General features: G+C 41.1%; 1 protein-coding gene and 1 non-coding gene across 2 annotated transcripts in view; both read left to right on the top strand.

Moving 5' to 3' along the window:
* Positions 1-1859: 1859 nt before the first annotated feature.
* Trnaa-cgc lies at positions 1860-1932 on the top strand. Its single transcript has one exon. It is a non-coding gene; the product is annotated as a tRNA-Ala (tRNA).
* Positions 1933-19274: 17342 nt separating this feature from the next.
* Positions 19275-25425, top strand: part of LOC124550828 — a 117011-nt gene continuing 110860 nt past the window's right edge. Inside the window, exon 1 of the mRNA XM_047125553.1 lies at positions 19275-19607. Coding sequence (XP_046981509.1) covers positions 19275-19607 — 333 coding nt within the window. The remainder of the gene's footprint in view (positions 19608-25425) is intronic.

Raw genomic sequence — 25425 nt, 5'->3', positions numbered from 1 at the left:
ATAAAAAGGCTGTTAACGCCGTTTTAACAGACAGTCTTCACTCCTTCCGATCTGGCCACGTAAGTGTTGAAAAGTTGTGGAATGATTTCAAAGAAATAGTAGCGACAGCAATTGAGAGATATATACCACATAAATTCATAAGTGATGGCACTGATCCCCCACGGTTCACAAAACGAGTCATATCGCCGTTGCAGAAGAGAAGCAACTACAAAAGTATGCCAAATTTAAAAGTACGCAAAATCCCCAGGACTGCCAAACTTTTACAGAACTTTGAAATATAGCGCGTACTTCAGTGCGAGATGCTTTTTTAATTTCCATAACGGAACTCTGTCTCGAAATCTGGCAGAAAACCCAAAGATATTCTGGTCATACATAAAGCACACCAGTGGCAAGACGCAGTCAATACCTTCACTGCGTGATAACATCGCTGAAGTCACTGATGATAGTGTCACTAAAGCAGAGTTATTAAACACGGTTTTCCGAAACTCCTTTACCAAAGAAGAAGTAAATATTCCTAAATTCCAATTAAGAACAACTACCAAGATGAGAAACATAGTAGAGAATGGCTCTGAGCACTATGGTACTCAACTGCTGAGGTCATTAGTCCCCTAGAACTTAGAACTAGTTAAACCTAACTAACCTAAGGACATCACAAACATCCATGCCCGAGGCAGGATTCGAACCTGCCACCGTAGCGGTCTTGCGGTTCCAGACTGCAGCGCCTTTAACCGCACGGCCACTTCGGCCGGCGAAACATAGTAGATTTCCTCGGTGTAGCAAAACAGCTAAAATTACTTAGTAAAGGCAAGGCCTCCGGTCCATATTGTATACCAGTCAGGTTCCTCTCAGAGTATGCTGATACAATAACTCCATATTTAGCAAATATATACAACCAGTCGCTCACAGAAAGATCCCTACCTAAAGACTGGAAAATTTCTCAAGTCACGCCAATACCCAAAAAGGGAAGTAGGAGTAATCCGTTCAATTGCAGGCCCATATCACTAACGTCCATTTGCAGTAGGGTTTTGGAACATATGCTATGTTCGAACATTATGAAGTACCTCGAAGAAAACAGTTTATTGACAAATAGTCAGCAAGGATTCAGAAAGTATTGTTCTTGTGAAACACAACTAGCTCCTTATACTCATGAAGTAATGAGTGCTATCGACAGGAAATGTGAAATTGATCCATATTTTTGGATTTCCAGAAGGCTTTCGACACCGTTCCTCACAAGCGTCTTCTAATCAAACTGCGTGCCTATGGAATATCGCCTCAGTTGTGCAACTGGATTCGTGATTTCCTGTCAGAAAGGTCACAGTTCGTAGTAATAGACGGAAAGTCATCGAGTAAAATAGAAGTAACATCCGGCGTTCCCCAATGAAATTTTATGTGCTCTCTATTGTTCCTGATTTATATTAACGACACAGGAGACAATCTTAGTGGCCGTCTTAGATTGGTTGCAGGTGATGCTGTCATTTACCGTCTTGTAAAGTCATGAGATGGCCAAAACGAATTGCAAAATAATTTATACAAGATATCTGTATGGTGTGAAAAGTGGCAATTGACCCTGAATAAGGAAAAGTATGAAGTAATTCGCATGAATACGAAAAGATATGCGCTAAATTTCGATTACACACAAATCTGAAAGTTGTCAATTCAACTAAATACTTAGGGATTACAATTACCAATAACCTAAATTGGAACGATCACGTAGATAATGTTGTGGGTAGCACAAACCAAAAACTGCGATTCATTGGCAGAACACTTAGAAGGTGCAACAGGTCTACTAAAGAGACTGCTTACACCACGCTTCTCCGTCCTATTCTGGAGTATTGCTGTGCGGTGTGGGATCCGCACCGAGCGAGGTGGTGCAGTGGTTAGCACACTGGACTCGCATTCGGGAGGACGACGGTTCAATCCCGTCTCCGGCCATCCTGATTTAGGTTTTCCATGATTTCCCTAAATCGCTTCAGGCAAATGCCGGGATGGTTCCTTTGAAAGGGCACGGCCGATTTCCTTCCCCATCCTTCCCTCACCCGAGCTTGCGCTCCGTCTCTCATGACCTCGTTGTCGACGGGACGTTAAACACTAATATCCTCCTCCTCCTCCTGTGGGATCCGCATCAGGTGGGACTGCCGGATGACATCTAAATAGTACAAAGAAGGGCCGCTCGTTTTGTATTATCGCGAAATAGGGGAAATAGTGTCACAGACATGATACGTGAACAGGAGTGGCAATCATTAAAACAAAGGCGTTTCTCGCCGCGACAGGATCTTCTCATGAAATTTCAATCACCAGTTTTCTCCTCCGATTACAAAAACATTCTGTTGGCACCCACCTACATAGGGAGAAAAGATCATCACGATAAAATAAGATAAATCAGGGCTCGCACAGAAAAAATTAAGTGCTTGTTTTTCCCTCGCGCCGTTCGAGAGTGGAACGGTAGAGAGACAGCTTGAAGGTGGTTCATTGAACCCTCTGCCAGGCACTTTATTGTGAATAGCAGAGCAATCATGTAGATGTAGATGTAGATGTACATGTAGATTATCTCCGTGCGTCACAGCGCCACCATCCCAGTTCCAACTATGACCACCAGGTGCCGTGATCAGTCATCTCTTGGCAAATGCCTTTCCGAGATTGATGTCTGAAATACTCCTCTGTAATGTAGACAAGAGAGAGATTGAATCAATAATTAAATCACTGAAGACTCTCATCGATATGATTGGGTGCCTAGCAGAATATTAAAGTACCATGCTGCACATGTTAGCCCTGTATTTAGGCATATTTGTAATTTCTCCTTTAGGAATGGTTAGTTTCCCCAAATGATTAAAGTACTCAGTAGTAAAGCCGCTTTATAAAAAGGGAGAAAGTGATAATGTAGACAATTTTAGATCTATTTCTATGCCATTAGTATTTGCTAAAATTATTGAAAAGGCTATGTATGTAAGGATAATTGATCATTTTATATCACACGATTTGCTGTCAAATGTACAGTTTGGCTTTAGAAGTCATTTAACAACTGAAAATGCTATATTCTCATTTCTCTGTGAGGTACTGGCGTTTGATTCTGTTGATCCCAAAATATTGCTCCTGAAGTTGGACCATTACGGAATACGGGGAGTAGCTCACAATTGGTTCACCTCTTACTTTAGCAACAGACAGCCAAAGGTCATTATTCACAGTGTTGAGAATGGCTGTGATGTGCGGTACGGTCGAGTAGGCGTGCCCCAGCCATCGGTGTTGGGTCACCCCTGTTCCTCATGTGTATAAATGACACACAAGAACTGCATCAAATGAAATATTTCAGCCTTAATAATTACTATAATTGTCACTTTAACAAAATGGCCCTCTAGTATTACGGGTAACTCTAAAATATTTCTGTTTGCTGATGACACCTGCTTGGTAGTAAAGGATGTCGTGTGCGACATTGGCTCTGTTTCAAATAGTCCAGTTCATGGCTTGTAGAAAGTGAACTAACGCTAAATCACAGTAAGACTCAGTTTTTACAGTTTCTAACACACAATTCAACAAAACCTGACGTTTTAATTTCACAGAATGGGCATATGATTAGTGAAACTGATCAGTTCAAATTTCTTGGTGTTCAGATAGATAATAAACTGTCGTGGAAAGCCCACGTTTAATTCACCAGCAATGCTCAGAAAATGATTGTTAAATACTGTACGTATATCTGATAAACCAGTAACAGAAATACTTTTACTACGAACTGACTTTATATCGTCGACTTTGTGCTGCTGACCAGACACTTCCTTCACAACTGACCATACGGTTTTAACTTTATCCTGGGAATTAGCTATTCTATTTGCATACCGAATACTCTTTGCCTTCCTAATAACATACAGTACTGTTTGTAATGGGTTACTGTAGCTTGATTGTGACTACTCCTAACATTTTGATATAATTCCCACTTTGCTCTACATGATATCCTTACCTCACTAGTTAGCCACCCAGGCTACCTTTTACTGCTAGTATCCCGTTAAGAACGTTCTAAAAGCGTGTCAACTGAACTGACTCTGCATGATTTCTCTTCCTCGTGTCCTTGACATTAATGCTACCAAGCTTGGTACTCGTACGGTAATTAGTTTCCGTGTTATAACTTACTAAGTATGGAAAGTTTAGTTGTAACGACCTGGTATAAGACCAAAGGTTGTTTAACAGTAACGTAACTTGCGTACCTAGGAGCAGGTATAGACTCAGATCACAGTATAGTAGTCGTGAAGATTGGGCTGAAGTTTAATACATTAGTCAGAAAGAATCAATACGCAAAGAAGTGGGATACGGAAGTACTAAGGAACGAGAGATACGCTTGAAGATATCTAAGGCTATAGATACAGCAATAAGGAACAGTTCAGTAGGCATTACAGATGAAGAGGAATGGACATCTGTAAAAAGGGCGATCCCAGAAGTTGGAAAGAAAAACATTGGTAAAAAGAAGGTAACTGCGAAAAACCATGAGTAAAAGAAGAAATACTTCAGTTGATCTATGAAAGGAGGAAATATAAAAATGTTCCGGGCAACTCAAAATACATAAAAACAAGTCGCTGAGGAAGGAAATAAATAGGAAGTGCAGGGAAGCTAAGACGAAATGGCTGCATGAAAAATGTGAAGAAATCGAAAAAGAAATGATTGTCGGAAGGACAAAGCATATAGGAGAGTCAAACCAACCTTCAGATACATTAAAAGCCAGTGAGATTAAGAGCGCAACAGAAACTCCGCTGTTAAATGCAGAGGAGAGAGCGGATAGGTGGAAAGAATACATTGAAAGCCTTTATGAGGAGGAAGATATGTCTGATGCGATAGAAGAAGAAACAGGAGTCGATTTAGAAGACACTGGGGATCCGGTAATAGAATCGGAATTTAAAAGAGCTTTGGAGGACTTAAGATCAAATAAGGCAGAAGGGATAGATAACATTCCATCAGAATTTCTAAAATCATTGGGGGAAGTGGCAACAAAATGACTATTCACGTTGGTGTGTAGCATTTATGAGTCAGGTGGCACAGTATTTGACTTTCGGTAAAATATCATCCACACAATTCCGAAGACTGCAAGAGCTGAAAAATGCGAGAATTATCGCGCAATCAGCTTAACAGCTAATGCATGGAAGTTTCTGAAAAGAATAATATAGAGAAGAATGGAAAAGAAAATTGAGGATGTGCTAGATGACGATTAGTTTGGCTTTAGAAAAGTCACAAGAGAGGCAATTCTGACGTTGCGGTTAATAATGGAAGCAAAAATCAAGACACGTTCGTAGGATTTTTCGACCTAGAAAAAGCAGTCGACAATGTAAAATGATGCAAAATGTTCGAAATTCTGAGAAAAACAAGGGTAAGCTATAGAGAGAGACGGGTAATATACAATATGTACAAGAACCAACAGGGAATAATAAGAGTGGACGACCAACAACGGAATACTCAGATTAAAAGGGGTGTATGACAGGGATTTTGTCTTTCGCCTCTTCTATTCAATCTGTATAACGAAGAAGCAATGGAGGAAATAAAAGAAAGGTTCAAGAGTGAATTAAAATTCATAGTGAAAGGGTATCAATGATACGATTCGCTGATGACGTTACTATCCTGAGTGAAAATGAAGAACTGCATGATTTGCTGGATGGAATAAACAGTCTAATGAGTGCAGAATATGGATTGAGAGTAAATCGAAGAAAGATAAAAGTAATGAGAAGTAGTAGAAATGAGAACAGCGAGAAACTTCACATCAGGATTGATGGTCACGAAGTAGATGAGGTTGAGGAATTCTGCTACTTAGGCAGCAAAATAACCCATGACGGACGGAGCAAGGAGGACATCAAACGCAGACTAGCTATGGCAAAAAAGGTATTCCTTGCCAATAGAAGTCTAATAATATCAAATATCGGCCTTAGTTTGAGGAAGAAGTTTCTGAGAACGTACGTCTGGAGTACAGCATTGTATGGTAGTGAAACATGGACTGTGGGAAAACTGGAACAGAAAAGGATCGAAACATTTGAGATGTGGTGCTATAGACGAATGTTGACATTTAGGTGGACTGATAAGGTAAGGAATGAGGAGGTTCTGCGCAAATCGGGGAGGAAAGAAATACGTGGAAAACGCTGACAAGGAGGACAGGATGATGGGACGTCTGTTAAGACATGAGGGAATGACTTCCATGGTAGTAGTGGAAGATGTAGAGGGCAAAAACTGTAGAGGATGACAGAGATTGCAATACATCCACCAAATAATTGAGGAGGTAGGTCGCAAATGCTAGTGTAAGATGAAGAGGTCGGCACAGGAATTCGTGGCGGCTGCATCAAACCAGTGAGAAAACTGAAGACCCAAAAAAAAAGTCTTTCATATTTCAATATATACATCATACTCATCCTTGTTATTCTTTACCGTATTCTTTATCTAACAGATACAATCACAAGTCAACACAACACTAGTGATACGTCCATCACATACCACACTTTCACTAAGAATGTATCAGACTGAGTAGAGGCAAAGACTGTAGTGTGGTAAGACCAAAGATTGTTTAACAGTAACAACGTCTTCGACCATAAATATAATAGACTGGCCCTGACCTCATTTTCGTGGCTCCAACATCTCTGGGCTAAAGTCACGTGAATGTTAGCAAAACATGGTTGTTTCGTGTTGCTTATGGCTGTACTCAGCGTTTGGTCGGGGGAAATGGCATTACATTTCACGTGTGTTTCTATGATAGTGCAGATGCGTTTATTGAAATCTGCTGAAGTGACTTTTATATGTTTTTTACACTTGAAATAGGGCATCATGTAATTTAAAGTGTTGAAAGTGATGCCTGTGAAGTCAGACTCATATTACATTTTGGAAATTATCTGTGATAATTCGGTTACACAAGTAAGTATAATTGTTTCTCGTTCCTACTCATAGTTCCCTAAGGATGAAAACCGAAGGCAGCTTTGGATACAGGCCCTGAAACGGAAAAACTTTAAGCCAATCTGCACATACGCGCCTTTTTGTATATACAAGTGAAATTATAATAAGGTAAGACCACCTATAGTCGACACATGAAGAGAATTTTTTTCTACCTTCTAATACTATTAAATAAATGTAGGCTCTAACATTATTTTCTGAAACTTCAAAGTCTGACCTTTCATCTAAAATATATTTTTTTAAACTGATAGTTTAAACTTTTGTAAAAATAATAGGGACTGAACCTTTGAAGTGCGCCTAAAATTGATACTCTAAAATGGACCTGCTCCTAAAGTCGACAATTTTGGCACCTATAGTTGACATAATTCCCATATCCCCTTTTCTTTTATAAGTGACTAGAGCTCAAAACCCGGCGAAACCAATGTTTAAAGTTTTGACACGAGCCCACTCTTGCTGTTTAAAAGAATTTTAACGACATTTTACTTTAATTGATAGTTTATAGTCATTTCATCCCGCTGCCCACCAGAGGGGCGTTGGATGTATTTGTTAGATCTTATAAATGGTACTGTGAACAAATCCAGGTCAAATTTAGTTCTGACATAATTTTTCGCAAATAAAAAAAGTAATTTTTGTTGAAAGCGTTTGGCAGTCAATTGAGAAATGTGGGGAAAATACGGCACAAACATAGGATGGCAGACCGCTGATTTGAAATCCCGCCACGTTTTGCCAACAGTCACGTGGTTTATGTTGGAGCCACACCAGCCCTACAGCTTCTGCACAGCAAGGCCAGTCTACTAGTATCTATGGTCGAAGCGTAACTTTCTCATTCTCTGACTGGCATATCGATGACATATAAAAATCAAAATGACATGAGCACCTTACACAACACCGGCAACCTATCGACAATACATCGAGAAATGCCTGCAAGTTGTGCAGCGTCATCCGGCATTCGCCGCAGACACATCGCAGCAATGTTGACGGCGACGCCATAGCGGCCATATTGCCGTAACACGTGGCCCGTGTAAACGTACGTTCCGAGAGTGGAGCTGGAAGCGGTTGCGGTCCGGTGGCGTCCAGCTGGGAGGAAGTCGGCCAGTCCTGGAGGGGAGCGCGGCAGACACTTGTTAAGAGCGCGCCCGCCTGCGCTCAGACGTGAGTCTGCTCGGGCCGAAGCAGGTCGCAGCTCAGCTCAGCTCAGCCCAGCAACACGCCGCACACATCAGTCTCCCGTCCGCTCGCGTCTGCAACGCCAAGAGGTAAGGCGGCGCTGGCTACACGCTAGGCGCGCCTCACCGATTCTTCGGTCAACTGACAGTCTATACCGGCGAGCAATAATCTTTTGTTCGATACAGTTCCCCACAGTCGTTTAGTGAACAAAGTAAGAGCATATGGACTATTAGATCAATTGTGTGATTGGATTGAAGAGTTCCTAGATAACAGAACGCAGCATGTCATTCACAATGGAGAAAAGTCTTGCGAAGTAAGAGTGATTTCAGGTGTGCCGTAGGGGAGTGTCGTAGGACCGTTTCTATTCACAATATACATAAATGACCTTGTGGATGGCATCGGAAGTTCACTGAGGTTTTTTACAGATGATGCTGTGGTATATCGAGAGATTGTAACAATGGAAAATTGTACTGAAATGCAGGAGGATCTGCAGCGAATTGACGCACGGTGCAGGGAATGGCAATTGAATCTCAATGTAGAAAAGTGTAATGTGCTGCGAATACATAGAAAGATAGATCCCTTATCATTTAGCTACAAAATAGCAAGTCAGCAACTGGAAGCAGTTAATTCCATAAATTATCTGGGAGTACGCATTAGGAGTGATTTAAAATTGAATGATCATATAAAGTTGATCGTCGGTAACGCAGATGCCAGACTGAGATTCATTGGAAGAATCCTAAGGAAATGCAATTCGAAAACAAAGGAAGTAGGTTATAGTACGCTTGTTCGCCCACTGCTTGAATACTGCTCAGCAGTGTGGGATCCGTACCAGATAGGGTTGATAGAAGAGATAGAGAAGATCCAAAGGAGAGCAGCGCGCTTCGTTACAGGATCATTTAGTAATCGCGAAAGCGTTGCGGTGATGATAGATAAACTCCAGTGGAAGACTCTGCAGGAGATACGCTCAGTAGCTCGGTACGGGCTTTTGTTGAAGTTTCGAGAACATACCTTCACCGAAGAGTCAAGCAGTATATTACTCCTTCCTACGTATATCTCGCGAAGAGACCATGAGGATAAAATCAGAGAGATTAGAGCCCACACAGAGGCATACCGACAATCGTTCTTTCCACGAACAATACGAGACTGGAATAGAAGGGAGAACCGATAGAGGTACTTAAGGTACCCTCCGGCACACACCGTCAGGTGGCTTGCGGAGTACGGATTTAGATGTAGATGTAGATGTAAATCGTGCGACAGTAGATCGCGTTCGTGGCAGATTCCTGGAGCGGCCAACAGCTGAGACGAGTGGAAGCCTTGTTGGAGAGTTAAAAGTTAATAGTCACTGCGGAGAGAGAAGTCACAAGTGTGGGTCCACTCCTACTCCTTACACAGGATGTTTTCGTGATCATATTACAAGTTTTCGTGGATGATCGACAAAGCTAAACGTATCAGTCCGAAGTAAGGGATCCTGGTCCAGAAACGACAGCTGACTCTTCTATGCGGAAATAGTTCCAGTAGCTCTGACCGTGTAATACGTGTACCGATACTGTTGTTGCTGAGATTTTAGGGTAGCAAACTTCCAGAGGTGGTAGTATGGACCAAAAATGAAAAACATCCCGTAAGCGTTGGCTCTGACATGCACTCCTTAAGAGGTATAAGCACTTCATCTTTCATACTGTGAAACAGACCTCTTCTATTGCAAACACTTTGGTTTCCATATTTTTGGAGGAGGTAGTATGTACCAAAATAAGGAAAATATGTATAGTAAATATGGGCTCTAAAATTCGTATCTTAAGAGCTATGGGCACTTCTTCAGTATAAGAGATGTGTTCCATAGCAGCGATTAAAATTGATACCGGTATTTTAGTTCTGAATAACCGGTATTTTTCTTTATATCTTTGGTCTCGGTTATAACAGGTATTTTTTCTATTTTTTACTAACAACCGAGTGAAAAAACCGAAATATCAATTAGCCATAGCAGCCGTGGTAAAGCTTCTCTTTTTTAAAAACACATTTTTTAAAAGAAAGGAGTAATTTTTATTCGTAATACTTTAATAGGTTTGAAATATTGCGTTATTGTATAAGACGGGAAAAGCGATAAGTATTCTATCAACAACACCAACAGACACATGGCATAGGAACTCGTACAGGAGTGCTGCCCCTGTCGCTGTTTGTCGCGAGTTAAAGCACGCGTGAAAGCGCCCTGTGCGAGACTGGTCTATATGGTGGTTTCTCGCTGTCGTCGCTCGAAATGCGATGTATTGCAGAGTGGCACCAACCCCAGTTTGGAGATATTTTTACGATATGACGAAGCAATTAAGCACAATACTTCATTTGCTTTAATAGATTAAAGATTTTTCTGCCATCTCTATAAAATACTAAAAGAGGAAGGAAATTATAGTAACAGTAAGAAATTAAAAGCTTAGCAACAATTCATTCATAGGATAAAATAAAAACAGGTACTAGGTGATCTGCCGGCTGTCTCTACATAATATGCCTTTATATGACTGTAGCCCTTGAAAAGGGACAAACTAACTCACAAGGTAGAATTCTTCAACCTCAGTTCACCCTTTAGCACTGATTATTCACAATGCCCAAAAAGTGGTATGGTCCCCTGTTACAACATTATTTTTGAGCACAGTCTCAGAAATAAGAATCAATAGGAGAATACTGATGATTTTTTGTAGTATTCAACCACTTATCACATTAAATGTTTTTTTATTCCAGTCTTTGATCACAATATCAATTCTTTTGACAATGACCGCTTTCAGTCTGCAATGACCATCCTCAGATCTACAATATAAAAATATATGCACCTAGTGAGCAGTGTGTCTTTCAACACAATACAGTATTACGTATCACAATATACTATCATACAACCAGGGAAATGTACAGGTAAAATACGGTAAAACGTACCTTTTCTACTCCATGTCCTAAAGTGATAAGGCCGTAATGGCATCGTGAAAACATATAAATATACTCAGCACAGCATCGTCACATAGATCTAAAATAAGGTGTAGAACAGGCCACATCATCCACACAGTCATTTTTGCAACTGGCAACTGAAGTACAGTAGCTACAAGAAATATGTTTTTCTGCATCCTACATAGATGTCGCTACTGTGGGCTTAGATGTAGGCATTATTTACGTAAGTAAGATAATCTAATAAAAAACACGTTTGGTAAAATACATGTAGCAGACTTTTAAATATTGTGAACTATTATAGAAACCAATTGTGATACAGTAAAAGATGAATACAGTTACCCAAATAAAATTATTAAAAGGAAACATATAAAGCTAATAGTGTGGTGTCACCGCCAGACACCACACTTGCTAGGTGGTAGCTTAAATCGGCCGCGGTCCACTAGTACATGTCGGACCCGCGTGTCGCCACTGTCAGGGATCGCAGACCGAGCGCCACCACAAGGCAGGTCTCGAGATACGGACTAGCACTCGCCCCAGTTGTACGGACGACGTAGCTAGCGATGCACACTGTCGAAGCCTCGCTCATTTGCAGAGCAGATAGTTATTATAGCCTTCAGCTAAGTCAATGGCTACGACCTAGCAAGGCGCCATTAGTAACATTGCATGCATCTAAAGAGTCTCACTTGTATCGCCACAATCTCCAGATGTACCAAAAGGATGGATTAAAGTTAAGTATTCCAGAAGCTACGTACTTTTCTTTATAGCATTCATTACGTATCCTGTTTCAGACCTCACGCCATCCTGCTTTAGCTAAACGCGTGCCTTTCGGCTTCCTCTCATTGTGTCTAGGCTGTCTTGTCTAGACACAACAAATAGGTCTCACACTTTTATGGTGAATCTACGGTCAAAAATTAATGTACACAATACATTGCCTGTAGGAACCTATAAATTACCTACGGAAGATAAAATGTCTATATGACAGCTGAAGAAAAGGCGGAGCAATGATCAGCGCCCTCTGCTAGGTCGGCCGCCAGGACGTTATGTAGGGGCGCGCCGATCGTAAGAGCTTAACCACTAGAGGCCTGTACATACATCGTGAAATGTCTCCCACAGAAAAAGTTTAAAAAACGCATTAACAGCCAACAAATAAAGTTATCTAGTCTGGCCATACAATCCATGAATAGGTAGGAGATAATCAGTTACAGGATTACAGCGACGAATGTATGGAATTGCCTACTGTTCTCAACATAAATCATCAAGCAAGACTAGGTATAAATATGAGAGGCATTATTTGGTTATCGTAGTACGTTATCAAAGAAAGCAAAGTAGGCGTTGTGCACCCTAGTGGGCTGATTCGTTTTGGCCTTGTAAATCTCCAACAAATCAAGAGCGCGACCCTTCTCTGCCCTGTGTACGAAATGGTGCAGAAAAGATACGTTCTACCGTATTTTATCTGTACATTTCCTTGATGGTATGGTAGTATAGTGTGATACGTAATGCTGAAAGACACACCGCTCACTAGCTGTATATATTTTTATATTGTAGATCTGAGGATGGTCATTACTGACAAACCGGTCATCGTCAAAAGAATTGATATTGTGATCAAAGACTGGAATAAACAACATTTGACAGTATTTGATCTCTGTTAATAGACGCGACTATGTAGCACCTGGTGAAACTTATCATCTTTAAAGGAAAACGGTGAACGGACTAAGTTTGCTTTCATTTGCCTATTTCATTTAATACTTTGATTCTATGTACGCTGGCGGTAGAAGACCACAACACCAAGAAGGAGTTGCGTGACGTAAAGTTGCTAGGCGACATCCTACACCTAAAAGATGATGTCTATCACAATTTCGCACCAGTCACATAAGTGTGGCGTCGGTAGCGCCACTATGACTCTGGAAACCATATTTGCTTTAAATGTGCGTTGCAAAGGTGGTGAGCGTTAATTACCTTTAGGATTAGACGTGATGAGTTCTTGTTAGTGATGAACACCTTTAAGAGTGTTGTGCTTTCTGATGAAAGCTGCTTCTGCCTCGGTGCCAGTGATGGCCGTGTGTTGGCCAGAAGGAGACCAGCTGAGGCCCTATAAGCACCCTGGCTGCATGCTGGACACACTGGACCTGGTCTGGGGTGAGACAGCAGGAGCACTCCCGAGGTTATCCCACGCACTCTGACTGCAAATTCTTGCGTCAGTCTGGTGTTGCACCCGTCGTGTTGTCATTCACGAACAATATTCCAGGGGGTTTTCCAACACGATAACGCTCGCCCACATACACCACTGTTGTAACCCAACATCCTCTACAGAGTGTCGACATGTTGCCTTGGCCCACTCGATCACCAGATCTGTCTCCAACCGAGCACATACGGGATATCTTTGGTCAACAGCTCCTGCGTCATCCACAACCAGCTTCAACCGTCTCTCTATTGGCCGACCAAGTGCGACAGACATGGAACTCCATCCCACAGACTGACATCCGGCACCTGTACAACTCAATGCATGCACGTTTGCATGATTGCATTCAACATTCTGGCGGTCAAACCGGTTATTAATGTGCCAGCATTTCATATTTGCAATGGCTCATCTCACACTTTCAGTAACAAATGTATTCCCGAAATTTCATTACTCTACGTTAATTATTTTTCGATGTTGCGACTTCTTTTCTGGCAAGGTATCGCCGGCCACTGTGGCCGAGTGGTTCTAGGCGCTTCAGTCCGGAACCGCGCGACTGCTACGGTCGCAGGTTCGAATCCTACCTCGGGCATGTATGTGTGTGATGTCTTTAGGTTAGTTAGGTTTAAGTAGTTCTGAGTTCTAGGGGACTGATTACCTCAGACGTTAAGTCTCATAATGCCCAGAGCCATTTGAACAATTTGACAAGGTATCTTGAAACTGAGAGACTCAAAATTTTTCATTTCTTGTTAACTGCTACATTTATCACCGTAAATCTGCCATTTCAGAAACATGTTATTTTAGGCAGCTTTAACACTCAGTTTAAATTGGCGTCGAAAGAAAGATCGCCATCCCCGTTTCATAGTAGCGAAGACGATCAAATACTCATAGCTCTTAAGCAACGCAACTCAAACCACATGTTTACTGCACATTTTTTCTTCTTTTCACACCATTGCTTTCTCTAAAATCTTAGCCAGTACATGTATTCCACTGTAAGAGGTTTCAGAACCTTTTTCGCCTACAACTTTTTGACTCAGTCGCGTCTGGAACAGGGACCATTACCTCAAATTGACATATTTATCCTTCTCCATTGTCCCTGAAAGTTTGTATCATCATCACGGAATCACCCTGCGTACGTGAATAACCTCCCACTCAACATTCATCAGGCAGAGTTGGTACGCTTTCCAGTCGATACTAGTGTTGTGACAAATCCCTTTAAAGAGAATGCAAACAGAAAAAATTGTTAATGCTATTTTAGAAAAAAATAATTAAGGGGTTCCCTGAAATTTTACTGTCCTTAAATTTTGAGAAAACACACTGTGTTCCGTCCTTTAGAGCAATGATTAATGCAGTACTTGAGCAGCAACCAGTAACTGCAGTAGGATGCTCCCAAGTTTTGGGCATACATAACCGAGAAAACTTGAACTGCAAGTCATATATTATCGTGCGTCTCAAACTATTAAGTTCGGCTACTTTTTCTCTTTGTATAACTGCTAGTCTTGGAAAGAAACGAATTAACTTCCTGACATATTTTGCATCTTATAGAATAATTTTCTGGAGTAACTTATCACTCAGAAAAAAATTTGAGTTCACAAAAGCTAGCAGTTAAGAATAATGTATAGTGTTCATCAGCGGTCGCTATGTAGCTACCTCTTCAAGGAGTTGAGCATTTTAACTGTACCTTCGCAATACAGGATGGTCCACTGATAGTGACCGGACCAAATATCTCATCAAATAAGCATCAAACGAAAAAACTACAAAGAACGAAACTCGTCTAGCTTGAAGGGAGAAACCGATGGCGCTATGGTTGGCCCGCTAGATGGCACTGCCATAGGTCAAACGTATATCAACTGCGTTTTTTTAAATAGGAACCCCCATTTTTTATTACATATTCGCGTAGTACGTAAAGAAATATGAATGTTTTTGTTGGACCACATTTTCGTTTTGTGATAGATGCCTCTGTAATAGTCACAAACGTATAAAGTACGTGGTATCACGTAACATTACGCCAGTTTGGACGGTATTTGCTTCGTGATACATTACCCGTGTTAAAATGGACCGTTTACCAATTGCGGAAAAGGTCGATATCCAGTTGATATATGGCTATTGTGATCAAAATGCCCAACGGGCGTGTGCTATGTATGCTGCTCGGTATCCTGGACGACATCATCCAAGTTTCCGGACCGTACGCCGGATAGTTACGAAATAGGAAGTGTTCAGCCACATGTGAAACGTCAGCCACGACCTGCAAACAATGATGATGCCCAAGTTGGTGTTTCAGCTGCTGTCGCGGCTAATATATATATATATATATATATATATATATATATATATATATATATATATATATATATGCTAGTGAAATTCATCACAAATAATCAATCACAAAGTAAGAAGAATAGTGATGTCCATGACTACAACACTAGAGGGAAAAGTAACGTCCATTACTCATTAATGTTGTCCATGGCTCAGAAGGATTCAATGTGCAGCAACAAAAGTTTTTCAATATTTCTCCAACGTCACATAATTTTTAAGTGTGTTCATTGATGTTAACACTAATCATTTATACGTGTCCTGTGAAGTAACTCGTTCCACATCACATAAAAAATCTCAACACGAAGACCGAATCTACGAGTATTCTCACACAATTCAACAACTATGTCAACATTCTCACATATTTTCATAAAAGAAGTGCTCTCTGGTGGTACCATGGACGATTACCACAGAAAGATGATGCATGCGTTAGATAGGGTTAATGTGCTAGATACTAACGTAAATCGTCTTATTAAAGGCATCAACACATCCTTATGAAAACTGCATTAGCCGTGTTTTTTTTTTCGATATAAATGATCGATCCACTCCTTCGAGACAGTCATATTTGGTGCCTGAAGCGCAAAAACAATTACTGAAACACGTCATCCTCAACGAACGACAGCAAAAAATGGAAGACAAAGGACTGAAGGTCTTTGTATTGTACGCAACACAAAGAAGATAAAATTTGGTGAAAAAAATTGTAGACATTCGTGAAGAAATCAGCAACGAGTTACGTAAACCAATGAGAAAAATTTTTAAAGGAAGATATATTATTTCTCTTGGTAAAGACGATCTATGGTAAGCAGATCTAGTATAAATCGACAACTGGAACGAGAAAATCTCGAAGAACAAAGCACACAAGTATTTGTTGAATGTCATCGATGCCAGTTAAGGATAAAATAGGCATAAATGTGGTGATGCCTTTGAAAAACTGCTGCAGGAGAGGACACCGAGAAATCTACAGACAATAATGGAAGAGAGTTCTTGAGAAAATAATTTCGTGAACTGATTTAGAAACGCGGCATGAACCGTTACTCAGCATTTAGTGAGAAGAAGGCATCCGTTGTTGAAAGATTCAACAGAACACTGAAGGAAAAAATGTGGTAAAAGTTTTCTCTTCTGCGTAAGTTGGTTCATGGGTACAATACAATGCATTCAGTGGTAAAGATGAAGACAAAGGATGTGAGTAAGAGAAGGAGAAATACTTGTTGAAGACAATTTAAGTTGAAGATGTCAAATCTAAGGTGAACGATAAGGTGAGGATCAGAAAACTTAAGGACATTCCGAAAAAGGTTACACACCCAAGTCTTCAACAGAAATTTTTGATAACGTATCGTTCTTTCTAATTCAGTTACGTGCAAGAGGAAAGCCTTGGACGGTGAAGAAGTGAAAGGAAATTTTTACGAATAGAAACTACAGGAAACTAACTAACCTAATGTGTGATCGTTGCGAAAGCCTTGAGGAAATCTGTGTGATATAGTTGGGTTTTGATGGCTCACACAACAGTTGAGTGATGAAGAAAAAATTATTCTATTGAAAATTTCCTCTTTATAAATGAGCTCGGAAAAGATGATGAACAGATGATGATAGATGATGAGAAAATGATGATAGATGGTGAGACGATGATGGTAGATGAAGACATACAAATGTTTCAAATGATCAGGACAGAAGATTTGAGTTAATAGACGGGTGACTCAAATCCATGTTTGGTAATGATCGAGATAAATGGATTGGGGCGATGGATAGATGGTGTGAGATAACCTTTCAATCCATAGAAGAAGAAGAATATGAGATGAATTCTATTGATGTTGAGAAAAATAATTGAGAAAGGTCAGCAGCCAATGATGATGATAATGTTGACGAAACTCCAATTGTGAAGCAAGATAAAACGTATTAGAAATTGTGTAATTTTTTCCTCCATTAACATGGTTTTTTCATCATTTTGGTGAAAAGTCTCTTTTTGGTAAATATCTTTTCATACCGGTTTTCTTTGATTTACTGCTGATTTTTGTTTTGATTTGAAGATTTTGATGAGTTGGGGAAAAAGTAGTCCAGAACATCCGGTGGAAATCGTTTTGCACTTTTTTCTGTGCAAATTCTTCGTTTTTCCTCCATAAACCGTGGTTCACAACTTTAAAAAGAAAAAGCTTATTTTGATAGATATTTCATGGTACTTCGTCAGTTTTTTCACCCATTTGTCCGAAATTTTCATGTTAGGAAAAGTGGGGCAGAAACGCTAATACATAATACTAGTCCTGTCCCCAAGTATATGACCATAAGGATCTCTCCTTCGTCAGAGTCACTTGTGTCAGTGAATTTCTCCATTTACGGCATGAACGAAATTTTAACAGGGTTGGAACAGGAACAATTTTATGAGTAAACACGGTTGTTCTTCTTATCAGACAAGTTTATTCGCCCAGATGGCATAACAATGAACGATGAGTACTAGTTTCAGCGAAATTAAATCACCAACTTCAGATCGTTTGTATAGAAAAATTTTGTACAGTGCCAATCCATTTCGTAGACTTTCCACATTAAATGGACACAATTGTATTGTAAATAAAGGTGCAGTAATGGAAAATTCTAATGTCAAACCAACATAAAATGCGTACAATTTCAAAGTAAACATACCTTACTGAGACGCTCGATAGGACCGTCTCTCATCATACAGTAAGAGAATAGCTGTGATAAGAGCGCAAATAGTTACAAATAAACCACACAAGATGTCTTCAATAAAATTCTTCAGGGTATCAGACCGCATCGTCATAATTTAAAATGCGCCAACGTTTCGGCCAGCGTTGCAGCTAGCCTTCATCAGGGCCTTACGTTAACTGCTAAATGAACACACTTGGTTCCTTAAATAGCTGCACGAGAAAACCGTGTCGTTACTTGATTGGCTGTAAAAGGAGGAGGAGGAGGGGTGAAATGTATGCTTTATTGGTGTTTCCTTTATTATCTGTCATTGGCTGAAATAGCTGTTTTCTATTGGTCTTTATATTAATCCACCCCAATGGAGGAGACGGACGAATAGCGAACAGGTGATGGCTGTGACGTCACACTGTTTCCATGCTGTCCAGACATGGTGCTGTCTATCATCTGCTTCCCATAGCCATTAGTTCCGAAGATGGACCTGAGGCGTTCAAGTTCTGTCTTCAGATGTTCTTCGTCGCTTATCCTGTACGCTCTCTTCGTTAGCGTGTGCAGGGCGGACTTCTTCTGCGTGGGGTGATGGTGGGAGGAGGCGTGGAGGTACCTGTCCGTATTGGTTGGTTTCCTGTACACTTTGCGGCCAAGTTTACCATCAGGTTTTCGATAAACTTCCACGTCGAGAAAAGGCAGCACCCCATTCTTCTCTGTTTCCATTGTAAACTGAATTTTCCTATGCTGTTGGTTAAGGTGCTTGTGGAAGTATCATCGACATAGCGAAGCCAACAATTTGGACGTAATGGTGCGGACTGGAGGGCTGTTTCCTCAAATGCCTCCATGAAAATTTCTGCTGCGATAGGCGATAGGGGTGAGCCCATAGCTACACCGTCAGTTTGTTCATAAAATTGACCTCTCCACTTGAAATAGGTGGTCGTCAGACAGTGGCGCACAAGCTCACATATATCAGGAGCCACGCGTTCTTCTAGGATGTTCACAGTGTCTGACACTGGGACATTCGTGAATAGGGATTTGACTACAACAGGAAGCCACGGACGAAACATTGACGCTGGACAGGCGACGGACAGTGGTCAACCTCTCCAGCCACACCTTGAGCGAAGCAACCACAGCAATTCTGGCCAAGGGGATGAATTTCGCAGTCGCACCTAAGCGAGTTCCAAAAGAAGATATCATAGAATCCGTAGAGGCTTCGGTATGTCGTCTGCCACAGGCCGAGGCGGAGAAGATCCGGCAGGAAACGGTCAGAGTTCTGAATAAAGCAAAGCCACCGAAGCAAAATACCAACGCTGAGGAATACCATGCCATCAAGGAACTCAGGGACAACCCCCACTTAGTAGTGGTACAGGCAGATAAGGGCAACGCCACTGTAGTCTTGGACACAACTGATTACAACAAACGAATGAAAGATATTCTCGCAGAACCTATCTACAAGAAACTTCAGGGAGATCCGACGGCCAAGGTAATCAAAACGACGCAGGCACTGCTCAAGTACTCTAGAATCAACTTCGACAAGGCCAGAAGATTCATCCCTCAAGTGACACAGGCACCTAGGATATATGGTGTACCGAAGGTACACAAAACCGACTTCCCCTTAAGGCCCATAGTAAACAGTATAAATTCGCCGACCTACTACCTAGCGAAAGAACTGGCACCTAGGCTCCGACACCTAGTGCATCAAACCGAGTCCTACGTTAAGGATTCCACTCACTTCGTGTCTCTCCTAAAGGAAATGCGTGTTACGGACCAAGATCTGATGGTTAGTTTCGACGTCAAATCCCTATTCACGAATGTCCCAGTGTCAGACACTGTGAACATCCTAGAAGAACGCGTGGCTCCTGATATATGTGAGCTTGTGCGCCACTGTCTGACGACCACCTATTTCAAGTGGAGAGGTCAATTTTATGAACAAACTGACGGTGTAGCTATGGGCTCACCCCTATCGCCTATCGCAGCAGAAATTTTCATGGAGGCATTTGAGGAAACAGCCCTCCAGTCCGCACCATTACGTCCAAATTGTTGGCTTCGCTATGTCGATGATACTTCCACAAGCACCTTAACCAACAGCATAGGAAAATTCAGTTTACAATGGAAACAGAGAAGAATGGGGTGCTGCCTTTTCTCGACGTGGAAGTTTATCGAAAACCTGATGGTAAACTTGGCCACAAAGTGTACAGGAAACCAACCAATACGGACAGGTACCTCCACGCCTCCTCCCACCATCACCCCACGCAGAAGAAGTCCGCCCTGCACACGCTAACGAAGAGAGCGTACAGGATAAGCGACGAAGAACATCTGAAGACAGAACTTGAACGCCTCAGGTCCATCTTCGGAACTAATGGCTATGAGAAGCAGATGATAGACAGCACCATGTCGACAAGGGAGAAGACTAATAGGGAAGAGGAGAAGGAGGCACAGAGCATTGCTGTGTTACCATATGTACAAGGGGTCACGGAACGTATTGGAAAAATTCTACGAAAAGCCGACATCAAACCAATTTTCCGAAGCAGAAACAAAATATCAGACATGCTCGGTTCTACCAAGGATGCAGTTGACAAACTACACACAGCTGGCGTGTATGAAATTGGTTGTGCGTGTGGACTAGTCTACATAGGTGAGACGGGACGTCCGATTAGCACAAGGCTTTCGGAACATGAAAGATATATCCGCCTGAAACAACACACTAAGTCAGCAGTGGCGGAACACCGAGACGAGTGCGGGAAACCAATATTTTTTCAAGAAGCCCGCGTCCTGGCGAAACAGCCTCTCACTTTCAAAAGAAAGATTAGAGAGGCGATAGAAATAGCCAAAAGACCCGCCAACATGAATAGAGAGGACGGGTACAAGCTTCCGAGGTCTTGGCTGCCTGCAATAGCAGGGCTACGGAGCGGCGGCAGAGCCGTGGCGGCCCATGCAGACACGCGGAGAGCCGCAGTAGAGGTCGCCAGCACACAAAGCAATGGCACGCCGCAGCCGGCTTCTGGACAGCATGGAAACAGTGTGACGTCACAGCCATCACCTGTTCGCTATTCGTCCGTCTCCTCCAATGGGGTGGATTAATATAAAGACCAATAGAAAACAGCTATTTCAGCCAATGACAGATAATAAAGGAAACACCAATAAAGCATACATTTCACCCCTCCTCCTCCTCCTTTTACAGCCAATCAAGTAACGACACGGTTTTCTCGTGCAGCTATTTAAGGAACCAAGTGTGTTCATTTAGCAGTTAACGTAAGGCCCTGATGAAGGCTAGCTGCAACGCTGGCCGAAACGTTGGCGCATTTTAAATTATGACGATGCGGTCTGATACCCTGAAGAATTTTATTGACGAAGACAATGGCCGCGGAAGCCTACGCTTACATTTACACAAGACGTGTGTAAAATGTTTTCATTTTACGTTTTCGTTGATATCTGACAAGAAACCGTTATGAGGCAGTCAACGGAATACATCGTGTGACGGCAGCAGTCTTTTACAACTTAAGATTATGTCTACCAAATACAATATAAAGAATTATATACACATAAAAGGAACATAGACCTGGTTTTCCAAATGTATACATCAAAAATTATTACAAAACTATTATTGCTGTATCTTACATCGTGTTGTGGTCATCGCTACCAGATACATAAATTGGTAAACTATTAACGGTGCAATAACAAACACTTGGCATATAGAAATTAAAAATACAGGATGAAAACAGTGTCGTGTGATTTTACTGCACGCGGGCATAGTCTCGTATAATGATGTATTTTTAATTATCAGCTGATCCGTGCTGAGTAGCTCGAGGTCTAGGTCAAGGTCCAATGTATCAAGTCTCTTATCTCAGTCACGGCCTAGCTTACGATGAGTGTTACGTATTGACTCATTATCCAAAAGTTTCGGACCAAATTCCGTCTTTAAACTTAAAAAGATACTGAGGGGAGATATAAACACCAGAGGGGGCATGTAGTTTTATCTAAATCTATTGCAGCACCTTCCAGCGTAATACCACATATAATTATGGAACAGATAAAAATATATAAAAAGCTATCAATGCAGTACATAAAGAAGCATTACAAAGCTTACAGTACTAGATATCAAATCGCATTAATATCAATAAAAGCTCAATTTCGTAGCATATGTAAAATAATAAAAGCCGCAAGCAGGGTTACCATTTCACAAACTGTACTATCTTTCCATAATGAGATTTTCACGCTGCAGCGGAGTGTGGTCTGATATGAGACTTTCCTGGCAAATTAAAACTGTGTGCCGTACCGAGACTCGAACTCGGGACCTTTGCCTTTCGCGGGAAAGTGCTCTACCACTAGAGGAGGAGATTAGTGTTTAACGTCCCGTCGACAAAGAGGTCATTAGAGACGGAGCATAACCTCGGATTAGGGAAGGATGAGGAACGAAATCGGCCGTGCGCTTTCAAAGAAACCATCCCGGCATTTGCCTGAAGTGGTTTAGGGAAATCTCGGGGAACATAAATCAGGATGGCCGAACGCGGGTTTGAATCGTCGTCCTCCCGAATCCGAGTCGGATGTAGTAACCAGTGTGCCACCTCACTCGGTGTAGTATAAACGGAGAGTTCCAATGTTTGCAGCGTAGGTCGAGGTCAAGGTTTAACGTGACACACAATAAGGTCCTGCGTAAGCGAGTGTGAAGGTTCTGCTGCGGTTCTGCGTAAAAATCCTGAATGTAAGCACAATATCCTCTACTGCGTTAACTTGACCTGTGGTAGACAAAGTTGCCAGTATCACCTCTCAATATTATAAAGCTTTGTTAGAATGCCTTTGCAGGTATACATATATTTTATGTTGGTCTGTCGTTTGAATTTTCGATAATCTCATCTTTACATACATTACAGTTGTGTCCAATCAATGTGAACAGCCGACGGAATGGATTGGCCCCGTAAAAATTTTCTCTATACAAATGATCTAAAGATGGCGATTTAATTTCGCTGAAACAGGTAAACATAGAGCATTTTTGTGCGATCTGTGCGAATAAACTTCTGTAATACGAACAATCGTGTTTGATTCAGAGATCACCTCCACCACAGCATAGGTAATAATCATTTTTATGACTACTTACAAGTCCCCATTCGTCTTCCAAAATATTAAAAATAGACAATCTCTAGGTCTAGCCCCTCCCCCCCCCCCCCTACGAACTATTGTGTTACGGATGGGAAAAACCGATCCGTCAAAACCGATACCGCTATTTTAGTTATGAATAATCGGTATTTTTTGGTACTTGTTTGGTTCATTTATAACAGGTGCCTTTATTTTTTTACCGACAAATGAGTATAAAATCGATATATCAATTTGCCATAGCAGTGGTGCTAAAAAATTTTCACGAAATGAGTTTTGTACGTAGGTCTGTAGCTTCTGAAAGGTTGGTATTGTCTTTGAACGATATTCGTGAAAGGACTCAACTTACGGATCAACACATTATAAAACAAGTATTTCCGAACAGATTGCATCACAAACATTGGCCAGTGGATTAACTCATTACTGAAATTATAACTATTGTCATGTATTTGTCCCTGGTAAATGCTATGTTTTGTCTACTATCTAAATTGTTCAATTCAGTTTTTTGAAAAAGCATTTCTTGTTTTTTTCAGAATCAATTTTACTCAGATTCCTACTAAAAAGTAGAGATATATATTTGCCTAAAAACAGGTTATTGATTCGAAATAATGAAAGAAAAAGAATGCTAAAAATTTCACACAACACTTATTTGTCTCTCATTTCTATCAAATAAGTATAGAGGAAGGAAGTTATGGCAATAGTAGCAAATTATCCATGTGCATAATATACAACGGGCTCTAGGTACCGGCTCCCAGGTCGATGCCATATTCCTCGACTTTCGAAAGGTGTTCGACTCAGTTCCACACTGTCGCTTGCACCAGAATAGGCGCGCTTGTGGTCTATTCGATGACATATGCGGTTGGACAGAAAGTTTTCTAACAGACAGAAAGCAGTATGTCGTCCTGAATGGGGAGACTTCAACAGAAACAAGCGTAACATCAGGTGTACCCCGGAGCAGTGTAATAGGTCCGCTGTTTTTTACGATTTACATAAACGATCTGGTTGATGGTATTGACAGTGGCATTAGACTGTTTGCCGATGATGCTGTAGTCTACAGGAAAGTAGAATCAGACGAAAGTTGTGACGATTTGCAGAAAATTAATGCGTGGCGTAATAACTAGGAGTTATCTCTCAATATTAGTAACCTACTGCGTATAACAAAGCAAAAATCCCCATTAATGTACGAGTACAAAATAAACGGTAACATCTGTCAAGTATCTTGGTGTAACTATCCGAAATGATCTCAAATGGAACGATCAGATTACACAAGTAACAGGTAAGGCGAAATCTAGATTGCCGTTTATTGGTAGAATCCTGAAGCGATGGTCTTCAGCAAAGGAAATTGATTACAATACATTAGTTCATCCGGTCTTAGAGTATTGTTCGACTGTATGGGATCCTTACCAGTTGGAACTGATTCAAGAGACTGAGAAGGTCCAAAGACGAGCGGCAAGATTCGCGAGAACGTTGCAAATCTCATAGAAAGTTTGAAGTGGGACACATTTGCAGATAGACGACGCATTAAACGGTAGGGGCTGCTCACAATTCCGAAATACAATCTTCGCCGAGGATGTAGAGGATATATTATTATCACCAACTTTCATATCGTGCAATGATCACCATTCAAAGATAAGGGAAATTAGATCTCGTACTGAGGCGTTCAGACAGTCGTTTTTCCATCTCGCGATCCGCGAGTGGGACAGAGGGGTGGGGAGGGGACGGGGAATATGACTTTGGCGTGAATAGTGCCCTCAGCGACACACCGCTTGGTGGATAGTGGAGTATATATGTAGATACAGAAATTAAAAACTTCACAATTCATTCGTAGTTTACAAAAACATAGAAAGTAGCTGATTTGCTGCATCTGCCTACACGGCAAACGTATTACAAAAAATAAAGTTCTCCAACCTCAGTTTTCACTATTTAGCACTGACTATTCGTGAAATCCAAAAAGCAATAAGAGCCTCAACTACAATATGCTTTTTGAGCATGTATTTAAAAAACTTAGAATCAGTAAGACAACACTGGAGAATTTTTTTATATCATCTAGACCCTCACTTGTTTTCGAGAAAGGGGGCGAACAGGAGGTGGACTATTTTTTTTAATATTTACTTTTTTAATTGATACTTTAAGTACCTTGGAATGTACAATGGAAAAGTATAAGCGAGTCTTAGCATTTTTCAATCTTTGTTCGTTTATTTTTGGAAATA

This window comes from Schistocerca americana, chromosome 9 (assembly GCF_021461395.2).
Source record: "Schistocerca americana isolate TAMUIC-IGC-003095 chromosome 9, iqSchAmer2.1, whole genome shotgun sequence".
NCBI lineage: Eukaryota > Metazoa > Arthropoda > Insecta > Orthoptera > Acrididae > Schistocerca > Schistocerca americana.
Note: the sequence above shows the minus strand (reverse complement) of the source record. Positions and strands in the feature narration are given on the sequence as shown.